Source organism: Macrobrachium nipponense, chromosome 30 (genome assembly GCF_015104395.2).
Source record: "Macrobrachium nipponense isolate FS-2020 chromosome 30, ASM1510439v2, whole genome shotgun sequence".
NCBI lineage: Eukaryota > Metazoa > Arthropoda > Malacostraca > Decapoda > Palaemonidae > Macrobrachium > Macrobrachium nipponense.
Window position 1 is genome coordinate 60,664,325 of NC_087218.1, and position 25,000 is coordinate 60,689,324.

Sequence of the window (25,000 nt, forward strand, 5' to 3'; positions counted from 1 at the left end):
CAAAAAAACAATCATTGTTGTAGCTTTTATCAGTTTTGAAATATTTTCATATAATAACGATAAGTGCCAAAATTTCAACTTTCGGTCAACTTTGACTACCGAAATGGTCGAAAAACGCAATTGTAAGCTAAAACTCTTATTTCTGGGCTCAGCTCGTGTCGGCCTATGAAAGGATCCTTAATATCATTCTTTCTAGGCAAAATTATCTAAAATTACCAGAGAAAAACAAAATTAAGAAAATGTCAGTAAAACTGACTCGTCACTCTTTAGAAGAAGTGTCGGTATGAGAATAGGGGCGAGTGAGAACACTACCACGAGAACATTCACCAATTAGACCTTCCAATCAGAATCCCCACAAGAGAGAGCTGATACCAACGGGCGATGCGGCCGCTACTACTACTACTAGGGGAACGCCACGGACAGCAGCGCCCCTAGCGGTCATCCTTATTTATTAGCGCCAAGCGTCGTACGCATTTTCTTGCTTGTGTACTATTTTCTGGATTTACCTCATCATCCGTTATGGAACGTGCTGCCATCGCAACGGCTAGTTAGTGCCTCATAAGTAGTGTTTTTTACCGTATTTTAGTCTTCCAGGGAACCAGTATTTCCTTCTAATAGGTCATATGGACGGTTTCCCGGTCGACTCGTGGCGGCGCCATGCTGCCTCATTAAGAATTCCGGTCTTCCATACTGGGACTTCTTATACTTATGGGCTTACTATATCACGTTCATCGTTTTTTTACATCGCCTTTTTAGCTAGGTTAGCCCATTTACCCTTCATTTACCATTCTCTTGCGGTCACGTGTTCCATCGCACCTTACCCTTCCCCTTCCCTCACTACCAGGTATAGGGAGGGGTCTGGGGGACCCCTTGGTTGCCATGACAACCTCAGTTGCCTTCCTCCCTCCCTCTCTGAGGAGGCCAGGGGTCTCCCCAGCTGGGGTATAGGGCGACCACTTATCGGGTCCCGGGTCACCGAGCGGGTAGTTGTTGGGACGGGGAGGAGTAGGCCACCCCCCCCCCTCTCTCTCTCCCGCCGTGTTACGCCGAGAACCCTCCCCCCCCTCCCCAGTTGCTCAGCCACCTTTCCCCACTGTAACGAAAGGAGCCTTCCGCCGCAGCCGGGGCACCTTTGGTTATAGATTACTGGCTCCGCCAGCGGGCGGGTGGTCACTACTAGTGGTCTATTGCTTGCCTACTATATCCTTACCTTTCTCCCCCGCTACCGGAAGTGAGCTTGCTTCTTACCCGGGCACTCTTCTAGTAGAGGAGGGGAAAGGTTTGATAATTATTTTGTTATTTTTAAGGATATACCCTAGTTTTACAATGATTTTCTATATTATATTTATTATATGTATCCATCTCCGCCGTTGTCCGTCGTGGTTCATTTTCACACCACACCTGGTTGGATTCTATCTCCTGTCTCCGGCGTAGCCTTGGACAAACCAACCATATTACAAGTAAACACACGTATTATGGCGGGGCTCTGGTTTAATCTAACTTTCTCGCTCCGGCACCAGCGAGCAACCTGTTAGGCTGTAAGTGTTCTCCTGATACTTATGTATCTTTCCACTTACAGGCTACCAACTGTCAGGTCCTTGGGTGCAATGCGACGTTATACGACCCCTGCGCCCACGATGAGTGCAGGTCTCACGCTCCGTGTGCCACGCCTTACAACGACATGATCGTCTGGCACCGGAAGCCTGCGCCATCTGTTACGACCTGGCCAGTCAGCTGGTGGAGGGGGTAAGTCGATTATAGACTTTTTTATCGTTTTACTAACAACACTTTAGTCATAAGTTTGTTAACCCCGCTCCGCCATTAGAAGCTTCATTTCGCCTTCTCTTTCAGCTGCCGGTGTGAGGGAAGTCGCCCTAGCAACCCTGAAAGCGTGGGTGGGCGGCTTCGGGAAGAACGCCGCCAAAGGCCAGCCTTACATATTGGACAAGAAGCTGGCCGTTCAGATCTTCCCCGGTGGCAAGTCAGCAGGGTATGTTGACCCCATATCAACAGCCCCTCTCATAGCCTCCATCCAGCAGGAGATGCAGCAGTCTTTCGGGGTCGTTGGCCACGCAAGGAGACGGTCCCGGACGTCGCAACCTTGGACCTTAATATTGAGCCTATGGCGGTAGGTGCTGAGGATTTGTTGGTCGAGGTAGGTGTGTCGGGGTGCCCAAGGTCTTTCCTTGGGCGCTCCTGGATCTTCTCCTGTCCCTTCTTCTACTGCTTCTTTCCAAGGCTTTTTTGGGATCTGAGATCCCTACCCGCTCTCCCGCTCTCTCTGTACCCCCAAAGGTGAAGGGACAGAGAGAACCGAAGACCCTTGTTAAGCGACTTCTAAAAAGTCGTCGTCGTCTTCTTCAGCTAAGAATCTTCGACTTCCTATGCTGACGCGGTGAAGGCTAAGCCGAGCTCTTCATATTCAAAGAGCTCTAGAAGCAAGTCTTCTAAGGGGAAGAAGGCTCGCTCTCCCGCCGAGCCATGCCTTCTCCGGCCTCCAGAGCATCCACTCCGGCACGCCGGTTGGAGTAGCGGGACCTAGCACCTTTGATCCCACTGCTTTCTCAGCAGTGGTGATGCAAACAGGTAGGTGAGATGGTTGGCTCACAAGTCTCCGCCCTAGGAACAAAGTTCGAGCAGATTTCGCACAACTGTCGAGCACTCTGTCTCAGTCGGGCCAGTCCATCCAAAGATCTCTCTAACAGAGTTAGAGAGAATGAGGACCGAGTAGCTGGGCTTGCTCAGGCTCCTCTTCCAATCTCCCCAGTAGCAGTGCTGGTATTCTCCAGCTTCCACCTTATGAGTCGCATACCAGCTTTCTCCAATGGAGAACCCATGGAGAGTAGCCGCTTACGCTCCGTTCAAAGATGGTATGATCTCTGTACCGGAGTGTGGAACTCGAAGGATTGAGGACTTCGAGTTTTATCCTCCGGGATTGACGCAGCCTTTCATTGGTTATGCTAGGCTGACCGTAGCGGCGCTCACTAGGGAGGACAAGATCTCCAGGAGAACGTTCTCTATAGTAGATATCACGCTCAACGCGAATGGGTTCACTGCCTTGAGGACTGGGAGTGTACCAACACCAAGCTCCAGGCTTTCAAGAGTCCTTTTACTATTTTTGCGACGGAGGAGGAGGCTTCTCTTCCGTTCGCTACAAAAATAGTAGAAACGACTCTTCAGGCAGTCCTCAAGGATGAGCCCATGCCACAGCTGAGGGAAGCAGAGTCTACTTCTCAGCTCTTCCCAGCTTTCGGAGAATTGTGGGAGAAACTTGCCTGCCACTTTCACGCTTGGTAAGCTCAAACCGGACTGTGCTATGGACCAGTTCGGACGAAAGCTCCCAAGGCTGCCTGATTCCTTGATTCAGGCAGAGTTCGACGCTCGAACTGGAGGTTTGGCAGGTCCCTCAATTCTCTGATTATCACAGAGATGGCTGCTCTCGTCGTATGGCACGGAACCTTTGTTTAAGATTCTGGCCAGTCCCAGCTTCAGACGGTTCAGCAGATGCTTTCGACTTCTTCCAAGCTAGGAGGAATTGCGAAAGCACGTTCTGCAGGAGTGCACTATTAGCACGACCTAATAGACTCCTGGCTTCCAGCATGTGGGGAGCAGATCTCTTCCCACCCAGATCCGCTGTAAATGAGGTACAACCACGAGGCTGCTAGGCTCAACCAGAGCCTTAGAGCTAGGTGGGGTTATCTCATCTAAGAGGAAGAACAAGAATCCCCGCCCCCACTGCTGGTAAGAACCAAAGAATCTGGTAAAAGGTTCCAGCCTTACCAGAACACCAGCAACAGCAGCAATTCGTTCAGGCCGTCCCGGTTACCCACCCAACAGGGACAACCTTCTACATCCAAGCAGACCCAGCCCATCCTCTGCTGTCTCCTCAGTCACAACCCTCGACCTCCTACGCACTCTCGCCGGCCTTCAACCTTATGTATGAAGGTCAGGCTTACCCTCCCTTTAATAGGCAATCGAGAGGTAGGGCGAGAGGCCACTTTCGCCAGCGTGGCACAGGAAGGGCGGCAAGGAGTAAGCAGTTCAGAGGAGGGCGTGGTGGTCAACCCGCCCATCAACAATGAGGCTCCCCAGGTAGGAGGGAGGCTGTTCCTCTTCCGTCACAGGTGGGGGTTCAGCAATTGGGCACAGAGCATAGTGTCCAAGGGATTGGGTTGGAGTTGATCAAAGATCCCCCTCCAATCAAATCATTCCGCCAAGTACCATCAAAGGAATTGACAGATTATGCGGAGGAACTCCTTCAGAAAGGAGCTATTGCGAGAGTCAAGCATCTAAAATTTCAAGGTCGCTTATTCAGCGTGCCAAAGAAAGGCTCAACAAAAAGAAGGGTAATCTTAGACTTGTCAAGGCTAAACTCTTTCATTCGTTGCGACAAGTTCAAAATGCTTACCCTCTCGCAAGTAAGGACCTTACTTCCTCGTGGAGCCGTCACATGCTCCATCGTCTCTTACAGACGCATACTATCATATCCCTATAGCCAGAACACTTCCGCCCATTCCTAGGGTTCAGGCTAGGAAATCAGACATTCTCATTCAATAAGTGATGCCCTTCGGTCTGAATGTAGCCCCCAGGGTATTCACGAAAATAGCAGAAGTAGTTGTGCAACAATTGAGAACTCAGGGAATAATGATAGCAGCATACCTCTACGATTGGTTGATCTGGCACCAACAGTCGGAGGAATGCCTCAAAGCCACCAAAAAGGTAGTTCAATTTTCTGGAAACATCTGGGGTTCCAGATAAACAAAACGAAATCCAGACTTACTCCGGAGTCTCGTTTTCAGTGGCTAGGAATCCAATGGGATTTGTCTTCCCACAATCTGTCAATTCCAGTGGCCAAACGGAAAGAGATAGGCAAAGTCTGTCAGACATTTTCTCAAATGCAAGCAAACATCAAGGAGAAGCCAGGAAAGAATCCTAGGTTCCCTTCAGTTTGCTTCAGTGACAGATATCCTCCTGAAAGCAAGGCTGAAAGATATAAATCGAGTTTGGCGATCGAGAGCAAACGCCAAATCTCGAGACAAGTTGTCAGTAATTCCACAGATCCTTCGCAATCAACTCCGTCCATGGACAAAAGTAAAGAACTTGGCCAAGCGGGTACCCCTTCAATACCCCCTTCCAGTGTTAACCATTCACACGGATGCCTCCCTGTCCGGGTGGGGGGATATTCTCAGTTCAAACAGGTTCAGGGGGACTTGGTCAGTTCAATTCCGCCAGCTCCACATAAACGTTCTGGAAGCAATGGCAGTATTTCTTACCCCTGAAGAGACTTCTTCCCCCGAAAAAGTCTCATCTAAGACTAGTTTTGGACAGTGCAGTGTAGTTCATTGCATCAACAGAGGAGGGTCCAAATCCAAGCATGTGAACCATGTCATGATAGCCATCTTTGCCCTAGCAAACAACACAAATGGCATCTGTCCGCCACTCACCTGGCGGGGGTAAGAAATGTGATAGCAGACGCCTTGTCCCGGTCAGTCCCTCTGGAATCAGAATGGTCCCTAGACGACGGGTCATTCCGGTGGATATGCCGGAGAGTCCCAGGTCTCCAAGTAGATCTCTTCGCCTCACAAGCGAACCACAAGCTCCCTTGCTATGTGGCCCCCAACCTGGACCCTCTGGCTTATGCCACGGACGCCCTGTCGTTAGATTGGAATCAGTGGAGAAAAATTTATGTTTTTCCTCCAGTGAATCTTCTCTTGAAAGTCTTGAGCAAGCTGAGGACTTTCAAGGGACTAGTAGCCCTGATTGCTCCAGACTGGCCCAAGAGCAACTGGTATCCTCTGCTTCTGGAATTGGGTCTCCGACCTCAACGGATTCCCAATCCCCAAGCTGTCACAATCAGTACAAATGAGGAATGTGTTCGCTTCCTCAGGAATTCTTCAGACCCTAACTTTATGGACTTCATGAAGTTTGCGGCTAATAAAGATGCTAACATTGATCCACAAAACATCCTCTTCCTAGAATCAGATAAGAGAGAGTCAACTATTAGACAATATGACTCAGCTGTTAAAAAATTAGCATCCTTCCTGAAAGAATCAAACACTAACAACCGATGACAGTTAATTTAGCTATATCCTTTTTCAGATCCTTGTTTGAAAAAGGTTAGCAGCTAGCACTATTACTACTCATAAATCGGCTTTGAAGAAGATCTTTCAGTTAGGTTTCCAGATAGATCTGACTGAATCTTATTTTACGTCTATCCCTAAAGCCTGTGCTAGACTTAGACCTTCTCAAAGGCCTACTGCAGTCTCATGGTTCTTAAATTGATGTCCTCAAACTAGCATCAGATACTGACAACTCGTCTTGTACATTCACTATGCTTCTTAGAAAGACATTATTCTTACTAAGCCTAGCTTCAGGAGCTAGAATTTCAGAACTGTCGGCTCTATCCAGAGATGCGGGTCATGTGGAATTCCTCCCCTCAGGAGAAGTTCTGCTTGCTCCGGATCGTAGTTTTTTTGGCTAAAAATGAGGATCCTCTTGCAAGGTGGGCCCCTTGGAAAGTCATCCCACTTCCGCAAGACCCTTCTCTCTGCCCAGTATCAACTTTAAGAGCCTTTCTATCTCGTTCATCCTCAAGATCCTCAGGTTCTCTCTTCATGAGAGAAAAAGGTGGTACTTTATCAGTAAAAGGTATTAGGCAACAAATCCTTTACTTCATTAAACAAGCCAATCCTGATTCATTTCCAAAAGCACATGACATCAGGGGAGTAGCCACCTCAATTAATTACTTTCAACATATGAACTTTGAGGATCTTAAAAAGTATACTGGATGGAAATCTCCGACAGTCTTTAAAACGTCATTATCTAAAGTCCTTGGAATCTTTAAAATTTTCTGCAGTAGACAGCGGGAAACATTGTTTCCCCGATACTGTATAGTAGTCGTAGTATAGATCCAGGTCTCCTCTCTACCTACCTCATCCAACATGCCTCACCCTATCGCCATGCTACCCGGATATTCTAGCCTTAGCCGCTGAGATCATATTAGTGGATTGTCCCTTATTTTTTTGCTAGGGACATCCACACTATGTACTGATAATGTACTTCAGTGTACCTACCCTTATTTTTATGCAGGGGAAGGACACAATGTGTTTGTATATTTTGTAAATAAGTTATCTAAGTAAATCTATTTTGTTAAATTACACTGCATTTTTGTACTTTACTATGTTTACTGTAATTTTAAGTACTTTACATTACTAACTTTCTTTTATGTCATTGTTTAAAATAAGTTAGCCTTAAGTACTTAGTTTATATACTGTAATAACTGATTACTTATATTATATTCCTCATTTTACAACTGTTTTTTCCAATTGTCCTTTTTTCCCCATCTTGTCTGTTTCTCTGGTACTCTTTCATAGGCCGACACGAGCTGAGCCCAGAAAAGGGATTTTGACGAAAGGAAAAATAACTATTTCTGGGTGATTGGCTCGTGTCGCCCTATGAAACCCACCCTGTATTGATTGCCCCCCCCAACCCCCCTGCAGGACAAGATGTTCTTAGATTAAGGATGACCGCTAGGGGCGCTGCTGTCCGTGGTGTCCCCTAGTAGTAGTAGTAGCGGCGCATCGCCCACGTTGGTATCAGCTCTCTCTTGTGGGGATTCTGATTGGAAGGTCTAATTGGTGAATGTCTCGTGGTAGTGTTCTCACTCGCCCCTATTCTCATACCGACATTCTTTTTTAAAGAGTGAGCGAGTCAGTTTTACTGACATTTTCTTAATTTTGTTTTTCTCTGGTAATTTTAGATTAATTTTGCCTAGAAAGAATGATATTAAGGATCCTTTCATAGGGCGACACGAGCCAATCACCCAGAAATAGATTTTTCCTTCGTCAAAATCCCTTATTTTAGTAATATTCAAACATTTACCTTCATTTTGCAACAAATTGGAAGTCTCTAGCACAATATTTTGATTAATGGTGAATTTATGAAATAAACCTTTTCCTTACGTCTGCGTGGTAACTCTTCCGAAAAAATCATAAATTTTTTCGTCTGATTGTCGTAATGTTTGCACCATTTTAAATTAGCCATTACATAAAGTTTTATATATGGAAATGTGCGCAATTTCATGTAGAATACAAGAAACAATCCATGGTTGTAGCTTTTATCAGTTTTGAAATATTTTCATATAAATAACGATAAGTGCCAAAATATCAACCTTCGGTCAACTTTGACTTGACCGAAATGGTCAAAAAACGCAATTGTAAGCTAAAACTCTTACATTCTAGTAATATTCAATCAATTACCTTTATTTTGCAACAAATTGGAAGTCTAGCACAATATTTCGATTTATGGTGGAAAAAAAAAAAAAAAAAAAAAAAAAAATCCTTACATCCACACAGTAACTCTTCCAAAAAAAAATCGGAAATTTTTTCATCCGATTGTCGTAATGTTTGCACCATTTTAAATTAGCCGTTACATAAAGTTTTATATATGAAAATGTGTGCAATTTCATGTAGAATACAACAACAAACAACCCATGGTTGTAGCTTTTATCAGTTTTGAAATATTTTCATATAAATAACGATAAGTGCCAAAAATTTAACCTTCGGTCAACTTCGACTCGACTGAAATGGTAAAAAAACGCAATTGTAAGCTAAAACTATTACATTCTAGTAATATTCAATCATTTACCTTTATTTTGCAACAAATTGGAAGTCTCTAACACAATATTTCAATTTATGATGAATTTATGAGATAAACTTTTTCCTTACGTCCGAGTGGTAACTCTTCCGAAAAAATCATAAAATCATTGTCGTAATGTTTGCACCATTTTAAATTAGCCGTTACATAAAGTTTTATATATGAAAATAAGCACAATTTCATGTAGAATACAACAAAAAACAACCCATGGTTGTAGCTTTTATCAGTTTTGAAATATTTTCATATAACGATAAATAGAAAAAATTCGTCCTTCGGTCAACTTTAACTCAACCGCAATGGTAGAATTGTAAGCTACAACACTTACAGTCTAGTAATATTCAATCAATTACCTTCATTTTGCAACAAACGGGCAGTCTCTAGCACAATATTTCGATTTATGGTGAATTTTTTAAAACAGCTATTTTTTACGTCCGCGCATTACGAATTCATGCATCATTTTGTGATAATATTTTCTCTGTGTTGCCTTGATCGTTTACAATGTGTTATATACCAAAATCATCGCAATTTAGTGTACAATACAACGAAAGAAAATTAACTCGTTACCCTTAACCGTTCTGCTCACAGCGCGATTTGTATACAATTATATATGAAATTTTTTTTCACGCTGTCATATATCCCAATATTTATGTATGATAATGATATTTTTTTTCATTTCTGATGGTTGCATACTAAACTTCAGGCAATGAAAAAAAAGGAGCAAAAAATGAACTCTTAATATTGAAAACTAAGTGCGCTGTGATTTTTTGAGAAAAAATTTTTTTCCCGCTTCAGCACTCACTCGCGAACGCCGCTGGCATACGAGAGACGATTTTTAAAATACCGCTTCAGCGTTCAAGGGTTAAGAAGGTGACTCAGACCCTCGGAAAATCTAACCCTTTTGTATTTACTTACCCAAACACCTTAGCCAAATCCCTGATTAACGTCCAACAAAAGACATCTCCCAAGGACACTGGGGTTTACCAAATCCCACGCCAGGACTGTGACCGATCTTACGTCGGATTTACAGGTAAATCACTTCCCCAGAGATTAATACAACACAAACAGTCAGTTAGGTATGGACAACAGAACTCAGCTATTTTCAACCATATAAATGAACATAACCATAGAATAAACTGGAATTTGTCACGTGTAATTTATAGCAGCAACTGCCGGAACAAGAGTCAAATGATGGAATCGACCTTAATAAAAGAGAGGCAGGTAATGAACATCACAACAGGAGCATGGATTTCAGATACGATCGACAAGGTTTTCATTCAACCAACGCTTAAGAAGATTAAAGGAAGATTATCAGCGGGGGTGACCTAAATTGGCTTGCCTGTGGATGGACCTCTTGGTATAAATACCACCTTTTCTGTAAACTTTTCTCATTCATCTACCTGAAGAGGGAGACAGCAGTCTCTGAAATATAGTACTATTCTCTCTATATTTTGGTGTTTTTATGGGCTCCTTTTATTAGATGGAATTCTGTTGTAACCGAACATTTTTACCAGTCATTTTCGGCCCATTATGGATTTCAACAGCCTTTCCATGATTCTTCACTTACTTCCAGAAGTCATGCCAGTTTTTCGCAAGTTTGAGAAAGAACTGATCAGACTACACCGGCTGAAAAATCAAAAACACTTTTTAGAAGAATGCCTCAAGGAACAAGTACTACCAAAAATGTACGGATTCGGGAGATGGACTCTGCAATTGGACACCTTCCCTCTATCACACAAGATTTTCCAGGAGGAAAGAATCACCAGTAAGAAAAACGACATCTTCATACTACGCAGGGCGATATATGGAACTCAGTTTAATCTTCGCCTCCTCACTACGGACCACATATACAGGTATCTGATTTCATTCTGTTCCGACATTGCTGCCTATAATAGCGTGAACTTCCATTTCCAACAGAACTTTTGCGCAAGTTAAAATAACTTTAATAGACAATAGCGCATGGAATAATCTTGAGCAACAAGACAAAGTTTTAAACTTATCCAACAACCCCCTCACTGTAAATCAACATTTAGTTTTAAATCTAGGCTTATCCTTTGCCCTTATGCCAGACCGCAAAAACAACCTAGACTTTATAGTGGCTTTTGATAAATTCATATCTGACAAAAACTACAACCGTGAAGAGATATGTTTAAAAGGGTTGTTACTAAATGCTTTAACTGACCTAAATAAGAAATATCCTGTTCCCCGTAGATTCATGATAGCCATCCACTCGCTAAAAAAGTTAGATGTTATAATAAGTAGATCCGACAAAGACGGCAAAATCGTAATAATGGACAAAGACTTCTACCTCAACAAAATCAACCAGCTCCTTAGCGACAAAAACACTTACGACAAACTGATGAAAAATCCCCTCCAAAACGTTCCCACAGAATTTTTTCGGAAAGTAAGATTAATTGGCCAAGTCAAAAAGAGTATTGAACTATTAGAGAAATTTAAAGCAATTATTCCTAAATTACCCTACTTTTATGGCCTTCCCAAAGCTTACAAAGACAATCTTCCATTCAGACCCATCGTTTCATGTGCCGGAGCTTTCAATTACAAAATTTCTAAATGGTTAGCTGGCCTTCTTTCCCCTTATTTAGGCACTTTTTCTCCCAGTCACATTAAACATTCAGAAGATTTTTGTCACAAATTCAGAGAAGCACATATACCACTTCACAACATAAAACTTTTACGCCTTGACATAGACTCACTATTCCCAAAAGTACCAGTACAGGACGTTTTTCAGTTTTTAAGGGAAAAATTATCCACCTATTCACATAATTTCCCATTGGCGCTTGACAAAATAATAAAGTTAGTTGAATTATGTGCATCTAATAACGTATTTTCATTCGGGGAATCATTCTACAAGCAAAAATTCGGGTGTAGTATGGGTAGTCCTTAAGTCCTGTTTTAGAACATCTGTACATGGAATACTTTGAAACTACAGTAATAAATGCAATAAAACCCAAAAATATGCTGTGGATGAGATATGTGGATGATATTCTAACATTTTGGGATAATGGGTGGGGCAATTTTAATGAATTCTTCTCAAAATTAAACGTATTAGTGCCCAGCATCAAATTTAAAGTTGAATGGGAAACAGACAACAAAATTCCTTTTCTTGATGTTTTAATAATCAGAGACACGACAGAATACACATAACCAACGTTCTCACTTTCATACATTCACTACTTTAGCTATCACGACATTGCTATCAAGATAGGTGTAGCCAGCAACCTGTTCTTAAGAGCCTTACAAATTTGTTTTCCAGATTTCCTGGAAAAAGAATTTGAACTAATTCGCAAGCAACTTTCGTCTTTAAAGTATCCTGACCATATAATTGAGAAAGCAATTCACAAAGCAAACGTAATTTTCTACCGACCCCCTAAAGACAAGACCAGAGATACACCCAACAATAAAATAAAAATTCCACACCTGGAGACGATTAAGAAGGCGACTCAGACCCTTGGAAAATCTAACCCTTTTGTATTTACTTACCCAAACACCTTAGCCAAATCCCTGATTAATGTCCAACAAAAGACATCTCCCAAGGACACTGGGGTTTACCAAATCCCATGCCAGGACTGTGACCAATCTTACATTGGATATACAAGTAAATCACTTCCCCAGAGATTAATACAACACATCTCTCAGACACTGCAGTGACCAATGGTCAACCGTTAAACAGGCAAATAGCAATACAGGCAGTCCCCAGCTTACGGCATTTCGAGGTTACGACACTCTTCAATTATATTCATCAGAAATTATATCCAGGTTTACAACGCATGTTCCAGAGTTACGGCTCCGATCTGAAGGAAGAAATAAGACTCAACAAAGGCAAAATAATCAATATTTGAAGGATTTTATTATGAAAAATGCAATAAAAATGCAGTTCACATAGTTATTAATATACTCAAAGCATTAAAAGTAAGATTTTCTGAGAATTTGTAATGATTTTCCGGCTTACAACGATTTTCGGCTTATGACAGTCTCAAGAATGGAAACCCTGTCATAAGCCAGGGACTGCCTGTACATTAATTCGTTAAGACGTCTTGTTACATTTTTTGGTTTTTCGTTTTTGAACGGTAGCAGTTGCAGAATTAAATTTTTGAGTTCCGCAACCCGCTACTTTTGACACATGGTAGCGGTCAATCAAGTCCGCGACCAAAAATGGGTTCCGCAAGTTGCGGAGGTGCGGACTAAAGTTGAGGAATGCCCACCTTTGTGAAAGTCACATAATTAACACAAACACAATACAGTAGATGTGTACAGAAATCTACAACCATGTGAACTGAACAAGTGAAGCGGGCTTAGAGCGATCCCAAGTGCTTGGTCATCTAGCGTTAGCATCTGTAAGCGTGCTCGTATCTCAATGCAAAATTTTGCTTGAAGGCTGGCTTGTATCTTGGAATGCTCATATGTCGAGGTATTACTGTACTAAAATACTAAATCGTTTTAGAAATAAAAACTAAAAAAAAGGCAAGATAAAATCACAAAATCAGTACTTCTAGTTATTTAACCAAATACGGGGATCTACTGTAACAACAACAACAACAACAATAATAATAATGTAGTCAAACAGATCATTCATTACATATGATGATACACCTATAAGTATAAATACCTCTTACTTTGAAACAAACTGCAAACTTACCGAGTGATTGATAAAATGGGAAACATTGCCATACTTTGCAGCATCCACAGTATAAGGATTCTGGTCACCTTTGTTAAAATCCAAGTCAAAAAGGTACGTGCAGCCTTTCTTGTCTGGGAAAGGTCAAGTAAAAAATAGGTAGTTAGTATAACCACAAAAATTCTTAGTCTAACTGAAACTATAATAGCAATTACTTGACAGTAAGGAAAATATAAAAGTAAATAAATACTCATTACTGTGTCTGACCAATTACAATAATAAATTATTTCACAATTATTGACTAAAATTTTTTAACAAATATTAACATAAAATGCCTGATTTACCATATAGCTGGCCCCTGTGTTCTGCTTCCTCAGATGTAATAACTTCACCAACATACTCCACAACGAAGGAGTCCTTTCTAATTGGTTCTAGAGTTTTGACACCCCATCCTCTACCATTATCAGTACGGAATATACTTAGGCTGAAAGTTCTTCCCTTCTGCACTACCCTGTTTGGGCATGTAGGTGGACAAGGACATCTTTTATTGCACTCATATACAGGTGTACCTAGAGAGACCTGAAAGTCACATTTGGATGATTTTATAAACTGACCAAATCCACACTTAAAAGTTTAAATTCCTGTACACATAATTAGCTTGGTATGAGGTAAAATTTCAGAGGAGGGGGTTATTATACAAAGAAAGTGAAACAGAAGATAGATTAAAAAAGCTTCTTCCTTATTTAATTAAGAGAGCAAATTAAAAGCACTTAACATTTTCTTCATCTTAAACAAAAGACAAACAACAATTAACCGACCACCAAATACATAATTTACTGAGATAAACATTGTTGAAGTTAATTTAAAGTAATATCTCTCATATCATTCCTCCTTCACCTAATAATCAAAACTGGACTCTCTTCCTTGAGACATGTGTTATCACTTGCTTTATGATATATTATATATATATATATATATTATAGATATATATATATATAATATTATATATATATTAATAATACATATTATATATATAAAGCAAGTGATAACACATGTCTCAAGGAAGAGAGTCCAGTTTTGATTATTAGGTGAAGGAGGAATGATATGAGAGATATTACTTTAAATTAACTTCAACACTGTTTATCTCAGTAAATTATGTATTTGGTGGTCGGTTAATTGTTGTTTGTCTTTTGTTTAAGATGAAGAAACTGTTAAGTGCTTTTAATTTGCTCTCTTAATTAAATAAGGAAGAAGCTTTTTTAATCTATCTTCTGTTTCACTTTCTTTGTATATATATATGATATATATATAATATATATATATATATATATTATATATATTATATATATATATTATTATTATATATATATATATATATATAATCCAGCACAAGACAAATAAGTTTCATGCTTTAATTCAATAATATAGTAATTTTCCTATAGCATATCATATTTACTAAATATAATTCTTTTTAAAGGCTTTACTCTGAAATGTTAGCTTTCTCATTTTCCTTCCATGGCTATATAAGCATGAATCTAACATATTTCAAGATTCATTCTTCATATGATTCATAAAAGGATTATAGGTACTAAATTTAAGGTTTAAAATCTTTGAGAAAAATTTTTTTGAGAGCTGCCATAGCCCTTTCACTCACCAAGAATCATTATTATTATTATTACCAAATACAGTGGTACCTCGAGATACGAAAGGCTCAACTTACGAAAAACTTGAGATAAGAAAGCAAATACGAAGAATTTTTGGCTCTTATCTCATATCTCGAAAAATACAAAGATTTTTTGGCTCTTATCTCTTATCTCGAAAAACTCGAGATAAGAAAGCAAATACAAAGATTTTTGTGGCTCTACATACGAAAATTGTTCAAGATATGAAAGGTTGTTGCTGTAAAGTTTGAGAATCGCCCGGACTACCGATAACAATTTTAAAACTAGCGCGCCGCCAACTGAGTAGACTCACCACCATCCTCCCGCTCTCCCATTGGTTCCTGATGCTAGTCACCACCATAAGATCCTTCTTTCCTATTGGTCAGCACCTCCCATGATGCATCTATGTAGCGGCGTGCTCTTTCGGTATCTGTATCGTACGCACGCGGAATTTGTTCATTCTATACGATTTCGTTTGTTAACGTAAATTCGTTAGTGATTTCATTGTAGTATACTTTATTGTGTTGTGAGAGAACTTTACTACATACGTATACTACATAACATAATTACATACAGTATACACGTAGTCATGGGTCTCAAGAAAATTGAAATTCACGGAAAGAAGAGGATGCTTTCTTTGGAGGCGAAGATGGAGATAATTAAAAAGTATGAACCTGGTATGCAATTGAGTGTGATCGCCAAGGAATACGGCCGAAATCCGTCGACAATAGGCACCATCCTTAAGCAGAAGGATGTCATCAAAGCAGCTACACCTTCCAAGGGCGTGACTAATTTGTCCAGCAAGAGGAGCCACATGCACGATGAAATGGAAAGGCTGCTTCTTGTCTGGATAAAAGACAAAGAAATCGCTGGAGATACGATAATGGAGACGGCAATCTGTCACAATGCCAGCGCTATTTTTGGCGATTTGATTGCCCAGGCTGAAGACGACGGAGGAGAAGGGACATCAACGCCAACCCCAGAGTTCAAGGCTTCTCATGGGTGGTTCAAGAAATTCCGTTAACGGACTGGCATCCATTCGGTGGTGCGGCCAGCTCGGACACGAAAGCGGCCAAAGCCTTAAAAACGTTCGACGAAATGACTCTCAACGAAGGCTACAGTTCTCAGCAAGTCTTCAACTATGATGAGACTGGCCTATTTTGGAAAAATAATGCCTCGTCAGACGTACATCACGCAGGAAGAGAAGAAACTACCCAGGCATAAGCCTACGAAAGACAGGCTTACGCTCGCACTTTGTTTGAACGCCAGTGGGGATTGCAATGTGAAGCCCCTACTTGTCTATCATTCGGAGACTCCTCAAGCCTTCAAGGCCCACAAAGTGCTTAAGGAGAAGCTTCCAGTGATGTGGAGGGCTAATGCGAAAGCCTGGGTAACGATACTTTTGTTCACAGAGTGGGTAAATCTGTGTTTCGGCCCGACAGTAAAGAAATTCTTGGAAGAGAAGCGCCTCCCTCTGAAATGTCTGCTGGTGTTGGACAATGCCCCTGCTCACACTCCTGGCCTAGAGGAAGATATCCTAGCGGAGAATTCGTTTATCAAGGTTCTTTATCTTCCGCCTAACACCACCCATCTCCTCCAGCCCATGGACCAGCAAGTGATATTGAACTTCAAGAAACTGTATATGAAACATCTTTTCAAGAGATGTTTTGACATGACCGATACCACAAACCTACCCTTGCGTGAATTTTGGAAGGAGCATTTCGATATCATGATATGCATCAGACTCATCGATCAAGCTTGGCAGGATGTTTCGAGGTGAACCTTGAATTCTTCGTGGAGGAAACTCTGGCCTGATGCCGTATCCGCACGAGACTTCGAGGGATTCGACGTGGGCGAAGCTGGTGCTGCAGATTTAGGAACAGTTGACGATCCTGAAACTGTTTCGCAACCAGATCTTGACGAGATCGTTGCTCTCGGCAAGTCCATGGGGCTGGTCGTCAACAAGGATGACATCAATGACCTTCCGTTTGTTTTTTTTCCCCCCCGAAAAAAACGGATCACCCCCAAGAGGAGCTTACGACGGTAATGACCAGGAGGAGTTGGAGGCCAAGCAGAACATAACGTCGTTCAAGAAGAGTTCTCTAGCAGCGGCGAGGAGGACGACGACCCTATGACAACAGCAGAAATTAAGGATGCTCTAGCTGCTTTTCATAAAGTGCAATCATTTGTAGAAAAGAGACACTCCGAAAAGGCTTACACAGGTCGTATGCTTGTGCAGTTCGATGACGTTAGCCTGAGTCGTTTCAGGAACATTGTGAAAAGCAGGCAGAAGCAATCCTCCTTAGATAGTTATTTTTTTAAAGAGCCTTTAGTAGAGTAAGCAACTGGAAGATCCAAGTGATAAAAAAAAAAAAAAAGTTGAAAGTGGTGAAGAAATTGAAATTTCGTAAAAAAAAAAAAAAAACAAAGTATATATATATATAAAAATTCAATTTTAAGTTTTTTTTTGTAAAGTTAAGTGTTAATGTGTTTCGTAAAGTTTAGTGTTTATGTTTTCTGCCATTTTTTTTAATGTTTCGTAATGTTAAGTGTTCATGTTTTCTGCCATTTGTCCTCCTCCTCTGTCGCCACTTTCGGAGATCGCCTCACTCGAAAGGTAAGGTTCCACATTTTGCTACATACATATGTACATAGTATTTCTTGTACCATGTACACTAATACTTTATTTACAGGTACATATAGTAGTTTATGTAGTTTAAGGTAGGTATTAAATGGTCCAAATTGTTGTATTTCATTGTTTATTGGTCAATTTAGCTTTACTATAAAATTTACTGGGTGTGATGGTAATTGCTTCATAGCAAAGGAAGATAAAGGAAAGGAGAATGCATTTTCGAGAAGTTCAGCAGTAAGGAGGTTTACGCACCCGTGTTGGAGGCATCTTTTCCTCGCGTTTGTTCTGGAATCATCGGGCGTGTTGTGGAGCGCAAAAACACGCCGTCGTTACCGTGAGAAATGCCGTGATTTCTGATGCAATACCTCATCTAGATTCATCTAAGAAGTTCTAGAAATCTCTGGAGTCGTGACGTTTCGCCGTAGGCTCCGCCCCCAGAGTGCCGGTAAATGCGACGAACGAACTTTGGAGAGCAGTGATCGTAGTAGGAAAAGATCGTAAAAGAGAGAGATCACCGGTTAGTAAGAGCCACAGATCAGATTGTCAGTGAGAGATCAGCAGCAGTGATTGTCAGAGAGAGACTAGAGACGAAGGAACCAACGAAGTATCAATCATCAGAAGAGTTGTTCGAGAGTTGATTGGATATTGGTCTAGTCGTCTTCAAGTGTGGATGTCAATGTTGTCTCTACGTTGAGCAGACTTCAGAGAAGAAAAGGGGGGGGAGTTCCTGTCTTACGAGTAGACTATTTTCTGCAATACGGAGTAAGAGGACGTCAGCAATTGCCGCTCTACTTTTATGAAGCCACCTCTTCGAAGTGCCAAACTGATTAGCAAGTATTCGAATTGCCTCACTGTTTCCCCCAGTTCATGCAGTGTAAGATTCTATCTTTTTATGTAAATAGGAGATACCATTCTGCATTTACCTTTGTTAGTAAGCTTGTAAATAAACCTTTGTTGTGTTAGTGTTTCTTTCTATATTCGTATCCCCAGTTTCAACTGTTGGTGTTGATATATATATATTTTTTTTTATTATTTCATATCGAACCTGAAGCGGACCTCTCTCAGAGGCCGTAACATTGTATCGACCTTTAACCAGGATATTTCGACACCGTAACATTGTCTCTGAGATCTCAGAGTCCGTAACATTGTGGCGACCTTGCCTAGGCTATCAACACTTTAACCCCGGCAAGACGCAGTAAATTTGAATGGCGGGTGGTATGTACGTAGCTAAAATTGATACGCTGATCCGCACAATTAATTAATTGTAGTTTATTGTTAATATCTTCTTTATTACTTACTATTTTCACTTCAAATAAATTGCAAGTTCAAGGCAGAACCTTTCTATATGAATGGACACCTTTTAAATTGTATTATTCCCTTCTCTATATTTTTTCTAGATTTTCCTTTATTATCCAAAATTTGGTCAATATTCTCAGCGTTATTGAAGACAAATTTTGTATCCTAATTTCATAAATTACTGCTTGATCAATTTACGTAAACTCAATGCTATAATATTCCCATTTTACTTGTCATTCAGGGGAAAGCAAAAGCAGATGGATATACAACATTTTCAGAACATTTTTAGAGTATAATTCATAACTACTCAACACACTGGCACTAAACTCAAAACACTTCTGAACGTATGTGAAATATGCCTTGTTCAGTAACAGCACAAACAAGTATTGGTATATATATATATATATAGAATATATATATATATATATATATATATATTATATATAATATATATATCTTATATATATGAACGTGAGTGCATGCACATGTTCATTTATATATCTACATGTGATACAGTATATACTAAACAAAAGAAAGGAAAAATATATGTACATCCATAAGTCGCTACTTACTCTTAGTTCTTCTTATGATATGAAGCAAAGCATGCAGCACAAAGCCCAACATCACATTTTTGGTATTCCCAAGTAGAGTGTACGTTTTTATTCAATATCAGCAAGTAATAATTATGAAAAATAAGAATTATGATAAAGATTATCACTCGAAACCAAGACGCCAACCATGATATCTCAATGTACATTCGAAAAAATATTAGCTTTTGCTACGAATTCACTTATATGATATACGAATTATTCCATTACTGGTAATTCCTATTATCACTTAAAACTTGTTTTATCATTCTATCATGTCTTTATCCCATATTAACCTGTAATAATTACAAAAATAACGATAAAAGATAGTAGTTATCGAAAGCCGGTCACGAAACACTCAAAACCAACGCTGAGACTGAAGTTTCCCCGGGAATTTTTGCTTTTTTCCACGTCATAAACCTTTTAACCAATTAAGTAACGGGATTCTAATGATGTCATTGTGATGTAATAACATTTAGCCAATGACACTCAAGTATTGATACGGCATCATAGAGCACGGTACTGGTGTAAGAAATCTGTCTCTAAAAGTATTGGCGCGCGGTTCAAATCGGGCAACTAAAGTGGCTTAGCGTCGGGAGTTGGAAAGCCAGAAAAGTGGCTCCTCGTCTTTTGGGGGTTAACAGTTTGTAACAGGGAGAATATAGAAAGAATCAGAATGAGTGAGATGATGAAAGAGTTTATTGAGTCAGGTAAGCTACTAGGTCTAGAGGGGAATGATCTCCGTGAGTATGTTGAAAAGAAAGAAAGAGAAAAGTATGAGAGAGAGAGAGAGAGAAGTAATGAAAATGCAGTAAGAGAGAGAAATGTTGTTAATGCAGCAGGAAGAAAGAGAAAAAGTACGTATGCATGAGCAGGAGGAGAGAGAGAAAGAACGCATGCATGAGCAGGAAGAGAGAGAGAGAGGAAGAGAGAGAGAGAAAGAGCGTATGCATGAGTTGGAAATCGCTCGGTCAAGACAAAACACTCGAAACAGTCAGTCAGGCCAGAACGAAAACGAAACTGATAGGTTAGGTATGAGTGCAGTGTTAAAATTAGTACCAAAGTTCGATGAGGAAGATGTTACGACATATTTCATGTGTTTTGAGAAGTTAATGGAAAGAGTAGGTTCTCCTAAAGAAATGTGGACTTTATATTTGCAGTCAGTTTTGAGTGGTAGGGCACTTACTGTGTATAGTTGCATGTCTAAGGAGGAATGTGATAATTACAATATCGTGAAAGAAACTGTTCTTAGCGCATATAGGTTAGTACTGGAGGCGTACCGTAAGAAATTTAGAAATTTGAGAAAGGATGAAAATATTACGTATGTAGAATACGGTAAGAAGTTAGATAGTCTGTTTTTTGATTGGTTAACTTCTGCTAAGGTTGAGGATTTTGACGGTTTGAAGAACTTAGTGTTGTTAGAAAACTTCAAAGATAACATGTCCCCTGAGATTAAACTTTATATAGAGGATAGGCGAGAAGTATCTTTTGCAGGAGCAACTAGGCTAGCTGACGAATATAGTCTAACTCATAATTTGAGTGTTAGTAAGAAACGAAATGATCCTTCGTCTGGTAGAGTACAAAGCAGTAAAGGTTTCAGTCCTAGTAATAGCAATGCGAGTAAAAGTGACTATTCCTGTTATACATGCGGAAAACCTGGTCATACGTCTAAGGTTTGTAAGAGTAGAATGGCATATAGTGGCTCAGAATTAACTTGTTTCCGATGTAATGGGAAAGGGCATTTAGCGAGGAATTGTGCAGTAGAAAGGAAGGACGGTAAGAAACCAGTGTCTCTAGTTAACCTTTCATCAAGTAGGGATGATGTGATGAGAGAAACTAGGAAAGTTTTTGGTGAATTTCTGTCGGAAGGCGTTGTTTCCTCTCTTAGAGGAGTAGATTCGAGAAAAGTAGTCTTGCTTCGAGACACAGGCGCTGCTGTCTCACTGATTCGAAAAGTGTGTGTGCCGAACAGGGCAGAAATCAATATGGAAGAGAAAGTCATGTTAGGTGGATTTCCTAACGCTTGTGTTCTTTGTCCTTTGGTGAAGTTGAATTTAGAAAGTCAGGTAGTGTCAGAAGTGAAATTTGCCGTTGTGGACAGTTTGCCCGTCGAAGGCGTTGACATTATTGTCGGTAACGACTTAGCTTTATCCAAGAATGTGAATCCAGTTGTGAGGAATATTCCAGTGCCTGAAATGGTAGTAACTAGGTTGGGTTTAGATACAGACGTAGACTACGGTCATAATAAGTCCGTGGATTCGAACGAAAGTAAGTTCGTGGATTCGAACGTGTGAAAGTTCGTGGATTCGAACGAGAGTGAGTTCGTAGATTCGAACGTGAGTGAGTTCGTAGATTCGAACGTGAGTGAGTTCGTGGATTCAAACGAGTGTGATAGAGGTAGCAAGGTTGATCTTGGCATGAATGTGGGTGAGAGACCTAACTCTATCGTTGACAGTGAGAGCCAAGGCGAAGGCGTTGCTGTCGAGAGTAACGTAGTAAATGTACCAGTATCTAGTACTAGTTACGGTGATGAATTAGGTTCAAACATTTTGGATAAGGATGAGCTAGTCAAGTTGCAGAAATAGGATGAGACACTAACCCGAATTTTTTAATGTGAGCTGGGTGATGATCTCGATGATGTGTGTAAGGAAACTTTTTGTGTAAAGGACAAAGTTTTGTGTCATGTTTGCCTTAAGTCAAGTAGTGAAGGGGGAATCACTGTAAAATTAGTAGTTCCTAGGAAGCTTCGTGAGCTATTTTTGAAGTTAGCACATGATGAGCAAGGACATTTGGGAGTAAATAAAACTTTCAAGTGTATTAGTAGGGCGTACTTTTGGCCTAAAATGAAAAATGATGTAAAGAGTTATGTTTTAAGCTGTCTTGAATATCAAATTGCCGGGAAACCGATTCAAGTAATTCCCAGAGTTCAGTTGTGTAATATTCCTTCAGTAGGCGAATCTTTTGAGAATGTATTTATAAATATGTTCGGAACTTTGCCTAGAAGTAAGGGTAGAGATGATTGCATAACTAATCTTGATTATTATAAAAACAATTTAAGAGATGTTTGGCAGCTATCGGAGAACTGAAGCGCTTGGCACTTAGTGAAAGAAAACCCGAACGGAAGTCAAGGGGGAACTGAAGGAAGACCTGATCTTAGAGCACAAGAGAGAAGTTTGTGTGTAAGAGATAAAGTTTTAGTACTAGTCTCAAGAGAAAGCCCATTTTTACCTCATAAGTTCAAAGGTCCTTTTTCAGTTTTAGAGAAGAGGGGAAATATACATTATAGAATTAATGTGGGTAAGAGTAGAGCAAAGTCAATGAATGTAAATTTGCTTCAGAATTATAAACAAAGCCCCGTGCCGTGTAACAGTGTTACTGAGTGAAATTAGTTTTGAGAAAAAAACAAGAGGTGTTAGTATTTATAAGTTTTAATCAGAGTTCAGAAAACGGAAAAAGTAAGAGAGAAGGATAATGAATTAGCTGACAGCCTCTTTAGAGACTTCTCAGAATGAGTAGCCTAATGACCGTATTCTGTTATCGCACGAGTGAGTGTGAGTGGAAAAGCGTGCGTGTTTGACTGGATTAAAGCTTTATGCAGAATTGTTTCCCTGCTGTTCAAAGCTTGTTCCTCTTTAGAAAAAAATAAAATCAATTGATTTCATTTTTTTTTTCTCTTTTGGGGGGGCGTGTGATGGTAATTGCTTCATAGCAAAGGAAGATAAAGGAAAGGAGAACGCATTTTCGAGAAGTCCGGCAGTAAGGAGGTTTTTGCGCCCGTGTTGGAGGCATCTTTTCCTCGCGGCTGTTCTGGAATCGTCAGGCGTGTTGTGGAGCTCAAAAACGCGCCGTCATTACGTGAGAAATGCCGTGATTTCTGATGCAATACCTCGTCTAGATTCATCTAAGAAGTTCTAGAAATCCCTGGAGTCGGTGACGTTCGCCGTAGGCTTCGCCCCCAGAGTGCCGTATAAATGCGACGAACGAACTTTGGAGAGCAGTGATCGTAGAAGGAAAAGATCGTAAAAGAGAGAGATCACCAGTTAGTAAGAGCCACAGATCAGATTGTCAGTGAGAGATCAGCAGCAGTGATCGTCAGCGAGAGACTAGAGACGAAGGAACCGACGAAGTATCAATCATCAGAAGAGTTGTTCGAGAGTTGGTTGGATATTGGTCTAGTCGTCTTCAGGTGTGGACGGCCAAGTTGTCTCTACGTTGAGCAGACTTCAGAGAAGAAAAGGGGGGAGTTCCTGTCTTACGAATAGACTATTTTCTGCAATACGGAGTCAAGAGGACGTCAGCAATTGCCGCTCTACTTTTATGAAGCCACCTCTTCGAAGTGCCAAACTGATTAGCAAGTATTCGAATTGCCTCACTGTTTCCCCCAGTTCATGCAGTGTAAGATTCTATCTTTTTATGTAAATAGGAGATACCATTCTGCATTTACCTTTGTTAATAAGCTTGTAAATAAACCTTTGTTGTGTTAGTGTTTCTTTCTATATTCGTATCCCCAGTTTCAACTGTTGGTGTTGATATATATATATTTTTTTTTATTATTTCATATCGAACCAGAAGCGGACCTCTCTCAGAGGCCGTAACATTGTATCGACCTTTAACCAGGATATTTCGACACCGTAACATTGTCTCTGAGATCTCAGAGTCCGTAACACTGGGGTGTTTTTGTAGGGCTTGGAACGAATTGGGCAATTGACATGTAAAATGTGGTTCAAGACAAGAAAAAATCAGGTTGCGAAGGACGCTTCAGAACGAATTAATCTCGTATCCTGAGGCACTACTGTATATATATATATATAAATATATATATATAAGCGGCACGCGGTTAACGGCGCAATCGCTCAACGGCGAATCGGTTTTAAACGGCTGTCATCAAAAATATTCATTAAAAAAAGGCATTTTAAGGTATTTTTACGGCCCAATTTTCGGTCAACAGCGCCGCTAGCGCTGTTATGTCTAACGAGTACATATATCTCTAGAAATACTGTTCAGTCCATAAAGGTTATGCAAATGATATCAAAAAATTGTATTGAGAGTTATTACACAGGTATTAGAGTAAAATATATGCCTCTGATGCTGTTCTATGCCGAAAATATCGAGTTAAAGGAGTGCAAATTTAGCAATGGATGTGTTGATTTATAAATGTTCATGCTTTTATGTTTAAAATGTGTATGAAAATGTATTACGTATAGGTATTTTTTATTTCTGCACAAAAATATGATACAAAGGCAGCTTTTGAAACTGCCCTTCACATTATCAATACAATGTTTTTTCATGATCATTCTGCTTACTGCTCTTCCGAAAATATAGTAAAAAAAAAAAAAAAAAAAAAAACAGTGCAAATTTAGCGATCGATGTGTCGATTTTATAAATGTTCATGCTCGTATGTTTAAATGTGTATGAAAATATATTGCGTATAGGGCATTTTTATTTTGTACATATGATATAAATTAAGGCAGCTTTTGTAAGTTTGTAACTATCCTCCACGTTGTCAGAGGATGTTTTTTCCTGTTCGTTCTTGTCC

The 25,000-nt window shown here is 40.3% G+C and overlaps 1 protein-coding gene across 1 annotated transcript in view; it reads right to left on the bottom strand.

The window, feature by feature from the left end:
* LOC135202565 (histone-lysine N-methyltransferase SUV39H2-like) overlaps positions 1-25,000 on the bottom strand; it is a 294,666-nt gene that overhangs the window by 78,764 nt on the left and 190,902 nt on the right. Inside the window, exons 9-10 of the mRNA XM_064232058.1 lie at positions 13,633-13,867; positions 13,310-13,422 (exon numbers count right to left, since the gene is read on the bottom strand). Coding sequence (XP_064088128.1) covers positions 13,310-13,422; positions 13,633-13,867 — 348 coding nt within the window. The remainder of the gene's footprint in view (positions 1-13,309; positions 13,423-13,632; positions 13,868-25,000) is intronic.